Source organism: Penaeus japonicus, unplaced genomic scaffold, assembly GCF_977035675.1.
Source record: "Penaeus japonicus unplaced genomic scaffold, GWHDUDI00000001_assembly GWHDUDI00000033, whole genome shotgun sequence".
Classification (NCBI taxonomy): Eukaryota; Metazoa; Arthropoda; class Malacostraca; order Decapoda; family Penaeidae; genus Penaeus; species Penaeus japonicus.
The window spans coordinates 10,481,434-10,493,933 of record NW_028234435.1 but is presented as its reverse complement, the minus strand read 5'-3'; the positions used below and the strand labels follow the sequence as shown (position 1 = coordinate 10,493,933).

The following is a 12,500-nucleotide window of genomic DNA, read 5'->3' as shown; positions in this document are numbered from 1 at the left end:
ACTGTCATAGCAGCATTTAAGAAAGATTGTTTGGCGTTTCTAATAGTGTTTCTCTTGATAATTAGTCTGCCCTCTCCAAGTAAATACGAAGTGTCTGACATGTTCAACTCTCCCGCTCGTATGCCATACCGAAATAACAACCGTAAAGGTTATCACCAGCACCGAGGTGCACGCCCACGTCGCGATGGGAATGCCTGGTTACCCTCTGCAGATGCCTGTTACCAATGCCTTCGCTCTGGACACATAGCTCGCGATTGCCGAGATAGACCTTACTGCCCTTATCATCAGAACGTAGGTCACAGGTGGTATGAGTGCCGCACATTCCCTGACCTCGTACGGCAAACAAAGAATGAGTTGTACAAGAGACGCGAACAGTCTTCAGTTGCCACTAATTTTTTAGATGCTCATCCACTAGATTAATTCGATCCCTTGAATACATTGCCTGCTTAGCTACGGTCAAGACACGTAATGACGTGCCCTCTTGCGGTGCCCCTCTCTTGTACACACAGGTAATTGGAAAGAATGTATACGATTTTATTGACTCTGATTATGCCTTCAGCATCGTTCCTGCAGTTACTTTAGTTATTCTTGGAATTTGTACTCCCAGCCAAGCATGGCTTCGTTGTAACTCAGTTCTCACATCATCTAGTGTGCATGATGTTGACTCAAGGTTTCCCCGCGTGCCCGCTGCCGTACCAGCCACGCCCGTCGATGTTTATGCTGATTCCCGGCCCGCAAAGATGTATGCGCCGTCGCCGCCGTCACACGAGGACGCAGTCTCCTCAAGGTTTCCCCGCGTGCTCGCTGACGTAACAGCCACGCCTGTCGATGTTTATGTTGATTTCCGGCCCGCAAAGATGTATGCGCCGTTGCCGCCGTCACACGAGGACCCAGTCTCCTCAACGCTGTCGATGTTTATGTTGATTCCCGGCCCGCAAAGATGTATGCGCCGTTGCCGCCGCCTGTCGATGTTTATGTTGATTTCCGGCCCGCAAAGATGTATGCGCCGGTTGATTCCCGGCCCGCGAAGTTGAACGCGCCGATGCTACCGTCACCTGAGGACGCAGTCTCCTCAGCGCCTGTTGATATATTATGTTCTTCGAAGTCCGAGCACGACGGCTCACAGCACTTCACAAACCCCCGCGTCCGATGCACCTTTTTGCATGGTTAATGAGAGTATCACATTGCCACCATTCACGGATTGTATGGTGCCGGTGAGCGTGCCATTTACGAATGGCACGGTATTGGTGTGTCCGATGGTGTAGGTTCATGGTTTAGTAGCCCTACCGGCGCTTTACACGGCGAAGGATGGTCAATTTGCGTTACGTCTGATCAACGTTAACGTGACCCCGGTTTGCCTGGAGCGTGCACGAGAGTGGTTGACTGCGAAGTCACGCACCTCCCGGTAGTTGAGCATGACTTACCTGTTCCTGTGCCGGCCGCCATCGCCACACCTGCCCCTGGCTCGCCAACACCTGCAGTCCCGAATGTTGCAACGAATGTTTTCCCTCCTGTCGAGATTCCCGAAGGAAATGTAGTATTGAAAAGACTATTCAGAGTTTCCACAGTTGTTCCCCAGTCAGGATCGTCCCATCGGACGTACAGATATTCTAGTTTTTTTTTTTCTTAGAAATGACGAACGCCCAGTATACATTCCTGCTTATCGCGTTCCGCATAGCCGCAAGCAAGATTTGAAAAGCAGACAAGAAAGTTAATCGAGCTCGATTTAATTGAGCCCAGCACATCGCAATGGAACGCCCCTGTGATATTTGTACCTAAGACCCCCCCCCCCCCTCTCTCTCTCTCTCTCTCTCTCTCTCTCTCTCTCTCTCTCTCTCTCTCTCTCTCTCTCTCTCTCTCTCTCTCTCTCTCTCTCTCTCTCTCTCTCACTTTCTTCTCTCTCTCTTCTCTTCTCTTCTCTTCTCTTCTCTTCTCTCTCTCTCTCTCTCCCACCTTCTCCTCCTACCTTTCTCCCTCCCTCCCTCCCTCCCTCTCCCTCCCTCTCCCTCTCCCTCTCCCTCTCCCTCTCCCTCCCTCTCTCACTTTGGGAGATAGGCCTCGAATTTTCCGACAAAATAGCCAAACACCTTCCAAAATCCGCCGAATAAGAGAAGAAAGCTGTAGACAGAAAGAGTATTGGAAAGGTGTGGCATTGGAGCGTGGATGAATGTTGTCAGAATAGGCTTTTGCGTGAAGATTCAACTCGCAGCCTCAAGGAGTGTCACTGGTGTGTGTATTATGACATCTACAAGGGACGCAAGATGGTAGATGGTGGGTAGGGGGAGGGGGGGGGGACCGTGGTCTCTACCTCTCGTACTTTTGATTGGAAAAATCAGTAAGCTACATACTTGACTATGATTGGTTATTTAAGTGACCAATATCATTATTAGCCTAATGCAATGATCACGTATTACTATCTATACCTGGGTTGCAAACTTAAAATGCTAATGGAATGGGTCAAGCCACATATAGACCCGCAGTTCTCTTCGTTTTGTAGCTATCTAACTAAACTGTTGTGTGCATTTTGTACTTATTTCATTGCTCTTAATCTGTCTCCATTCTTTCTTACAATGTCCTGCCAATTTAATAATAAAGATATTCAAGAACATCGAAATTTGTCTTGCTATTTGGATTTCCATGAAACATTCCTCCTCTGGATGTTTCGAGAAGTCCAGGAAGAAGCAAATACAACCATCGTCAAGAAAACGAGCAATGAAAGTTGACAGATATACTAAGAAAAACAAACGTAATATGCCTTGACTTTATCCACTCTCTTTCGGTCACTTATTGCAAAACTAGAGTAATTTTTGTGTGTTTTATTGTATTTAAAGGCTTATATTTGTCATCACGGTTGACTAAAATTGTAGTATAAGGTCCATATTAGCTCATTATTTTCTTTGTACTCAGTATGATAGAAGCATTGCCGTTTTGTGAGAGGACAAAAAAAAATCGTTTTTGCATTGTCATGAACAAATACGAAACATATAACCACCCAAAGTGAAGATAACACGAAGAGGTTGAGAAGAGGAAGGAAACCTGTGCTTATGACTGTGAGTGCCACAATAAAAGGCATCCCTACTGGCACAGGGGCACATTGTAGACACTGGGCATTAGTTTGAGTCACCTTCTACCTGCACATCCTTCAATGGCGGCACTTTAGAGCAAGGGGTCGGCAACTTGCTAAGTGCCATCACACTTTAAAGATATTTGTTGCTAGAGACCGTGGATGGTGCCACTCAAGGTCCTCTCTCCTGCTGGTACCAGAAGAAAGTGGTGCCATCTAGGTTTTGGATGCTAATTGAAGCCCATTTTGCTTATTATCACGGTAGTTATGGTAATTATGACTGCAATTGTCATCATCACTCACTCATTACTCAGAGCCCAATAAAATAACACAGTGATCCAAAATCCCCAAACATCATGCACGTCATGACGCCCGTAGTCAGGCCAGAGCTCCTGCATTATTTGGTGTTTATTTCGTATTTATCTATGAAAGTACGCGCATACGAAAAAAATAAGCCATTTTTCTTTCCTCCCATAAAAGTAATACTTCTGTTACTCTGAGCATAAAGAACATAAAGAGTAGGGACCCCATACTATAATTTTAGTTCCCTACATTATTGATAAAACACTAACATATGGCACATACAGACAGATCTCTCAAGAAAGAAAAACACAAAAAATCACGAATACAAATTTTCTCCAGAATTATAACAGTGTCGCGATACATCGAGCAAAGCTCCCTTGCTCTGAAATAAAACCCATCTGGGGTGCCACGCCTAGGCGGCACTAGTGCCTGTCCTGGAGACTGGTCAAATAAATCTATATATATTCCCGTTTGCAACGCGTTAAGTCCTGAGAGTGGAGAAGATGCGCGGGAGAACAGGGAACTAGACAAGGAGTGAGTGAGTGAGTGACCCCTAATCGTCTGCGACCACGTTTAGTCTGGATGTTGAATCCCTGTTTGATGACGCCCTTGAATTCCGTAAGAGGAAACTGCTTGAAGATCCTCGACCATCTCTGACCGTCTCTCTTTAGTTGATTCGTCCAATTCTGCACGTCCTCGTTCCACGCTCCGGATGTCAGCTTGTTGTTTCCGGTCCTTTTCTACATATACATTTCTTCGACTTCTTCGGTCCCTGGCTTCTACTAGTAGGTCGGGCACCTTGCAGGCAGGCCTCCTTAAGGGTGTCCTTAAGGGTGTTCGGTTGTCCTTTGCGATGTGTCCCCACAGTGTTGGTTGCTGGGTATGCCATGCCATGCTCTCTCTGCTGGGCTTCATGGCATCTGAGAGTATTCCTTGGGCGACCGCGACCCGGCCCTCTTTCCATCGTTCTTGGAGTTCGGCTTATCTGCTTGATAACCCATAAATACAAGACCAAAGAGAGAGGGAAAAAAAGAAAACCGAACGGAGAGTGGGAAGGGGAATGTGCATGACTTCTTTTTCTTTAGGTTTCTTCCATTTTAGGGGTCTCCATCATCCTCTATCCCCTGTATCATCTTCATATCTTCTCTCGCTGCATCCATGAATCTCCCATTAGGCCTTCCTCTATTTCTTCTTACACATGTAATGGACTTACTTACTTGCACCCTACTCTCTGGTGCACGTTGCCACCTTTCTAGGTTAGCTTTAACCTCCTCTTTAGTATTTCCACAGATCACTATGTCATCGGCAAATACGATAGACCATGGAGACTCCTATCTAATACTGTCAGTCATTCTGTCTATATTTATTGCAAACAGAAAAGAGCTTAGAAAATCCCTGTTGCAATCTCACCTCTAAACCATTCCGTTGTTCCTACCACAGGCCTCACTGCTGTTAGACTGTTCTCGAATATAATCTGCACTACACTCACCTTCTTCTCATTTCCTCAACTTCCTCATGTCATACCTCAATTAATTTCTTGGCACCCTATCATACGCCTTCTCTAGGTTCACAAATACACAGTGCAACTCTACCTGGCCTTCTCTATACTTTTCTATCAACAAACTTAGCATCTGAAGTACTCCTAACTGGTATAAATCCTTACTACTGTCCACTAATTGTTACTTGTGCCCTTAATCTAGCTTCTACCACTCTTTTACCGATCTTCAGATTATGCCTTTACAGCTGTATTCCGTGGTAGTTTATGCTTATCGTTTGTTCTTAAGAAATGGGCACCAGAATACTCCTTCTCTACTCTTAAGGCATTCTCTCCCCCTCCAAGATTTTGTTAAACAGCCCTGTTAGGAATATCACTGTTACACCCCCTAAGGATATCCACATCGCTGGATTATCAACTGGACTCACTTCCTTTCGATTTTTTTATCCTCTTCAAAGCATTCCTTACTTCATCCTCACTATACGCACCTCCCCATACACCCTTGGAGCTTCGTCCATTCTTTCCTCTCTTGCATATTCCACATTCATCACCGCCCTAAAATAATCTTCCCGCCTTCTTAGGACACTCGCCTTCTCAGACAACAAATTGCCATTTGCATATTTTCTGACCATCGATGGATATTCATGCTATATATCCTTCACTGGTCGATCCCAATCGGTTTAAATCCTTTTCGCCTTCTTTTGTATCCAACCTCTTATACAATTCGCCATACACATAAGCCCTTGATTTTGCCACTTCCCTTTTAACTCCGTGCCTCCTCTCTAAATTCATGTTTATTTGCTATGTCTCTGTCAATGCCACTTTAACTGTGCCAACCTTTTCCTCCTAATGCATTCTTTACCTCTCCATTCTACCACCAAGTTTCCTTACCAGACGAGACCCGTAGCACCCTCCTTTCAGCCACCCTGGCAATTCTTGCAGTTGTTTCCCAGTCATCTGGTAATTCTTACACTGCTTGCATTACCTCCTCTCTAAAGTTCGCTCATGCAATCCTCATTTATCAACTTCCACCATTTATTCTTTTGTCCTGAGATCAATTTCTTCCTTGTTGATGTTGAGTTGCCACACAGACCCCCTGCCACTGCCTTACGACTTCTTTCAGATTACACCTCTTGCACATGATATAATCCTCCTGCATGTGCCTTCCTTCATTCTTGTATGTCACCCTGTGCTCCAATTTCTTATTAAAGTATTTCTTTAGCACAGACATATCCATTCTTTTGTCAAAATTATTATCCTCTGCCCTTCTGCATTTCTTTCCCCAAGTCCATATATCCGCATCACCCTATCATCCCTCCCATTTCCTCGACCTACATGTCCATTTAAATCTGCCTCAACCAACATGCTTTCTTCTCTTGGGATGCCATCCATCAATTCATCAATATCCGCTCAGAACTCTTTCTTCTCTAGGGATGCCATCCATCAATTCATCAATATCCTCCTAGAAATATTCCGTTTCGTCTATCTGACAGCCCACTTGCGGAGCTTGCGCACTTATGATTTTCATCATTGCCCCTTTTATTTCCAGTTTCACACTCCTTAATCTGCCAGACACTCTCTTCACTTCTACCACACTTCAAATGCAATCTTGCACCAACGCCGTTCCTCCTGCCGGGCACCCCATGACAGAAAAGCTTGAAATCTTCTTATGTTCTTAGCTTTGCTCCCCTTGATACATCCACTTTTCTCCTCTCCATCATATCTGCAAGCTTTCTCTCTCTTCACCAGACATAGCTCCCACATTTAAAGTTCCAATTCTCCCCACAACCTTCCGACTCCTTCTAATCTCTCGGCGTTTTCTCGCCTGTCTGTCTTCAGCCCTCCTTTTCCCTCTCCTTGGCTCAACAGTAAGCCCAATTTCCACTGGCCAACAGTACCAGAGGTTGCCATTGTCAACCCGAACTACAACCGACCCGGTATGGAAGCTTTGTTTATGACCGACTATTTGACCAGAATTCACTGCCGGATACCATTCCCAATGCAAACCCTCCCCATTTTCCCAGGCTTGGGACCGGCACCGGGAATGCACTGGCTTGTAGTTGGGTTGGGAATGTGTACAAGTAAAACTTTTTTTTGTCTGAATTTGATTATTTTAACTAGAGATAGATAAAAGGAGAGAGTTACTTGTAACGACCCGCAAGGGACGACTGGAACGACAAGCCTCTTAGGTAGAGGGAAACAACAGTGGCAACCTGCAACAAAGGTTTATACTTGAACCACTGAAAGGCTCGGAATAAACAGAAGAATTTCGAAGGCAGTACAATACTGTTCAAGTAACTATCTATATCAATTCTATTTACTAAAACATCTTTTTGGCCAACAATCTTAAGTTTATTGACAGTGAGAAGTCACTCTTTAATTTTCCTTCTACTGACCTTCTCTTTCATATACAGACAAAGGGGTTTTGATTTGACAAAGTCATTTAGAATTCGCGTTTATTCAAGATGGCGTTAACTAATAAAACAAGGATGATTACTCTTTATAATACATGAAATACATATTTTTTTAGGTATACATAAAAAAAAATCAGCTGACTGATTGTTTCTTTGATCATGAGTCTTGTGGAAGTAATGTATCATATTATTACCCCTTGACGCTGGCTATATACACTGCCCACTGCGCTTTTTCACTATGTTTTACACATTGATTTTTCCAGACGTTCATAGTCACACAAAGACCATATAGTCTTTGATAGTCACAAAGGAATCAAGTGATAGTCCTATCTAACCTCACCTATATACCGTATTCTTTGAAATTTCGGAGAAAAAAAAAATATATTACTCTTACCATCACTATTAACATTAGTGATGGTAAGAGTAATATTGGCAGATTGTACATACATGGTTTGCTTGTAGTAATAATAAAGGACTCTTTACGAAATGACACCATTTCAGTTGTTACTTTTTATTGGCATTCGCTAATAGACATCATAAATCGGAACATAAACACGCTCATTTCACGTCTATATATCAGTACACAGATCATCACCGTAAAATATATGCTTAGCCTTTTTTGGGGAAAGGACAGAAAATGCAAAAAATACCTGTCATCGAAACTCAAGATGAAAACAAAACAAAATAAAAAAAATACAATACACATCATAACACATACATACATATCCACAGATTCCTGGAAGATTCTCAAATCAAAAATACAGAATTACCATTTGATAAACCATACCTAAAGATATATTGCTTGACGTTTCAGAAGAAGAAGAAAAAAAAAATCTAGAGAGACTCTAACACCCTAAATAAAACTATACACAAAAAGCACATCTAATACTGGAAGCTTCTCTGCGTCGCCATGTCTTCCAGCAACACACGTAATTCCTCGTCCTCGAAGCGTCCCTCCAAGCTGGTAAGGGAGACAGAAAATTATCAATTCTAAAAAAATATACAATGATTTCACAACATAAACTCATGAGCAATAATAATCGATCATGCAAAAATATGCATAGAGAGAGAGGAAGGAGGGAGAGGGAGAGGGAGAGGAGGGGAGAAGGAGAAGGAGAGAAAGTGGGAAAGAGAGAGGGAGAGATAGATAGATAGATAGACTGACAGACAGAAAGAGGGAGAGAGGGGGAGTGAGGATTATATAATGCATACGATATATACATAAATAAGCATATATTACATGAACATACAACCTGGCAGAGAGAGAGAGAGAGAGAGAGAGAGAGAGAGAGAGAGAGAGAGAGAGAGAGAGAGAGAGAGAGGGGGGAGAGAAAGAAGAGAGAGAGGGGGGAGGGGGAGAGAGAGAGAGAGAGAGAGAGGCAGGCAAGAGACCCTTAATAACACCGTCTCTCACCTCGGAATAAGAGCCTTGGCTTCCTCTGGCGTCTCAGGACAGAGGTTAGCCAGCGCCGCCAGTTCAAATTTGTGCAGCTTCTTCTGGTTCAGAAGTTCACGGATGGCCTTGATTGTGGCCCTGTTCTTGAACTTGGAGAACCGTTCGCAGTAGTTCAAGGTCTTCATGAATCTCTGCGGACAGGAAAATGAAATGTTAGTTCTCTACTTCATATTTAATCAAAAGCCTAAATCAATAAGTCAACAGGCCCGCCGTCGCATTCAGATTAAATGTATGATTGAATAACATCAAGATTGAATACCATCCGCTAGTTATCTTTATTTATATCTTGTACAAATAAATCAAAGAGTGAACATGAAAAGAATTAAAATCATATGGATGCATGTAACTACTTGATTAATGCACAGATTGATTTATCTATTTCCATAAAATATTTACATAAAATAGACTGTAACTTGTCCAACTATATATTTGCTTAGAGTAGTTAATAAACACGATATCTGCTTGTTAAAATATTAATGTGTAGTTTACTGCATAGGTCTATGAGTCTCATTCTTTTTCTCTCTATTCATATAATGATAAAACAGCAGGGTGGTTTTCTGTAAGACTCTCTTAACGGGCCCTAAATTTCAAGAATAACACAAGGCTATATGTATAAATATAAATATAAATATAAATATATATATAAATATAAATATCTATCTATCCATCAATCTATCTATCTATATTTGTGTGCGTGCGTGTGTGTGTGTGTGTGTGCGTGTGCGTGTGCGTGTGCGTGTGCGTGCGTGTGTGTGTGTGTGTGTGTGTGTGTGTGTGTGTGTGTGTGTGTGTGTGTGCTTGTATGTGCGTGCGTGTGCATGTGCGTGTTCGTGCTTGTGTGCGTGTGTGTTTAATCTTAGCTACAGAATATCCTTACCTCATTAAGTTCTTGTTCTTCCTCAGCATTTTCATTCGTCTGTTTGCGATGCTCTAACAGCATGTGCACCTCGGAGATCAGGAGGGTCTCCGCCTTCTCAAACTCTGACAAGAAGAAAAAAACATCATATGGACAACATGTGGTCAACATACACGTTGCGCACACGACTGGTCGATCAAATGTAACTGTTTTTTTATTATACATATCTGCTGGAAAATTATTTAATTCCAGTAGTGCCGTTTCTTGGGCTTGGGAAAAGGAAAAGGACATCTTGGGTCGGACAGAGAGAGAAGAGGAGAAAGAAAGAGAGCGATGTGTGTGTATGTATATATATATATATATATATATATATATATATATATATATATATATATATATATATATATATATATATACATGATCACTATATTAGACTTACGTGAGTCATTTCGTAGAAATCTTAAACGTATTGCTGCAAAATGTCCCAACCCAAAAAATTTCGGTCGTTTCAGGACAGTTAATCCGTCTATTCCTTATTCTTATGGCCTCCATATATACACACACATCATCACTAGGCTTTAGTCAGCAGATGATTACACACATAACTTCTTTAGCCTTTGTTTTTTTTTAGTTTTGTTTTAGTCTCATGAAGTTTTTAGTTTTCATGCAAGGGGCATACCAGTAGAATCCTCAAGTACAACATTGCTAAAAGAATGCAAAGCCGATTGCAAAAAAGAGTCACTAATTCACATACGCCAATTGAAATATGATGGTGATGGTCTTGCAAGGAACAAAACCCCAAGGGAGTGACACGTTTCGCAGACTATGTCGCAAAGCATGTTTTACCAAGACAGTGTATAGCAAAGAAATCCCCTTGCAACAAATTGTAGTGAAAGACGTCAGACTTCTTATTCTCCACGTCTGATATAGAAAAAAACCCTGATATAACAACTAAAAAAAGTGGAAAGTGGCACGAAGGAAGATACAAGGTATGACACACACAAACTAATACTAAGGAAAATTACATAGCAAAATCCATATCCAAAAAAAATGGGCGGGACGGGCATGGAATCATTAAAGAAATGGGTGACATGAGCAACTTCGGGAATGTCAGTACATCACAGCACGAGAGTGGGGCAACTTTGGCCACATGCATGAGATGTGGCATTGCAACAGCATTAACGAACTGCACTCGTAAACACACACACACACACACACACACACACACACACACACACACACACACACACACACACACACACACACACACACACACACACACACACACACACACACACACACACACACACACACACACACACACACACACACACACACACACACACACACACACACACACACACACACACACACACACACACGTGTACTCAAGAAATCGAAAAGTTGAAATATTTGCAATTGGAAATATTATTGCAGTTCAATTTTCATGTTTGTCAACTATATTATTTCCAACTGAAGACACGCATATATCACAATACGACTCATGACTCAATTAGATAACAGAGTTGAGTGCAATTCTTATCTAAGCCGAACAAATATAGACTATTGTTTAGTAACACTGGATATTATTAAAACAAAAACGCAAAGCAAATAAAATCTAAATCTAACATCCATTAAGAAAGCATGAATATTTTCTCATAATGCCTCAACACTTTAAAAAATCAAGCTGTTCTCAGACCTAGAAGAACTTCAAATTACAGAAAGTGGTCTTAACGTATGTCAGTTTCTTAAAAAAAAAAAACAACGCTATGCATAAACAAATATTTTACAATATCACACAATTGCAATAAATCTTCCAATTTTCTTAAACAAAAAATGGCCAACCTCCCCATTTGGAGGCAGAAACAAATAAAAAAAAGGAAGCTCTCCGACGTCAAAAGTTATCGAATATGTATCTACATATCATGGCCAAAATCAGTTATTTTGACAACGATATCTTATTGCAGCGCATTTCTTGCATTCGCCTTAATTAAAAATATGATTTTTTTAGCTTCTGAAAACCTGTTGTTACTACAGGAAACCCACTATAAAAGTAACACCATGTTCTGAATATGAAAGTCAAAATTCTAATAAGAACGTATTCATTGGGCATTTCTTCTTCAAGGACTTAAAGTAGACTAACATAAAAAAAATGTTAAGAAAAAAACACTATATATGTGAGATGCACTTCGAGTGCCACTTGAAGACAAGTTGCTTGCAGTATGGCTACCGCATGGTCTCTGCATTATATACATTATATACATTATATTATTATATATTATATTAGTATATATATGCATTACATTATTATACTATCATATATATACATTATATTATTATACCGCATGGTCTCTTATTAACGTGGAACAGAGAATATATATCGACCCGGATGGTCAGATATAAGGTCGACTTGAGGTCAGTCACTCTCACTCACACCCACTCCGTCACTCACTCCCTCACGGACTCCAGCGCTCAAGGGCGGGGGGCGGTCAGCAGCTAGCCTTCCGCTCCCCCCCCCTCCCCCCCCGCCTTCGCCGTGATGTCCTCAAGCCATCGCTACCCAAGTAAACATTAACATATCACCCGTGCCCTTATCCATCAATAAAGGAATCAAGAACAACCAGACTTTGGCTTAAAAAAAAAAAAAAAAAAAAAAAAAAACTTTTGCGAGTGCCCCTCACAATATATTCATCGCACCCTTTGAAATGCTATCTTTGCAATTTCTCTGTTGGTAGAATTTAATCTGATGCGTTTTCGTTGTTTCTTTGTTCTTCGAAGGTTTTCCAATAACTGGAAGAGCGGAATAATTATCTAGACTTCGGGGACATCCTTTCCCTCCCCACCAGAATTCGGCCTTTATTATAAAAGATGGCAACGCAATGTGCCATAAGGTGATCGTGCTTTGCAGACTA

General features: G+C 41.7%; 2 protein-coding genes across 2 annotated transcripts in view; one reads left to right on the top strand and one right to left on the bottom strand.

Annotated features, from left to right (window-relative positions):
• The window catches only part of LOC122259194 (NADH dehydrogenase [ubiquinone] 1 alpha subcomplex assembly factor 4), a 31,022-nt gene that overhangs the window by 1,182 nt on the left and 17,340 nt on the right, over positions 1–12,500 (top strand). The window lies entirely within an intron of this gene.
• LOC122259193 (DNA-directed RNA polymerase II subunit RPB4) overlaps positions 7,772–12,500 on the bottom strand; it is a 12,419-nt gene continuing 7,690 nt past the window's right edge. The window contains exons 2-4 of the mRNA XM_043025811.2: positions 9,610–9,713; positions 8,691–8,863; positions 7,772–8,237 (exon numbers count right to left, since the gene is read on the bottom strand). Of these exons, the coding sequence (XP_042881745.1) occupies positions 8,159–8,237; positions 8,691–8,863; positions 9,610–9,713 (356 nt within the window). The 3' untranslated portion in view covers positions 7,772–8,158. The remainder of the gene's footprint in view (positions 8,238–8,690; positions 8,864–9,609; positions 9,714–12,500) is intronic.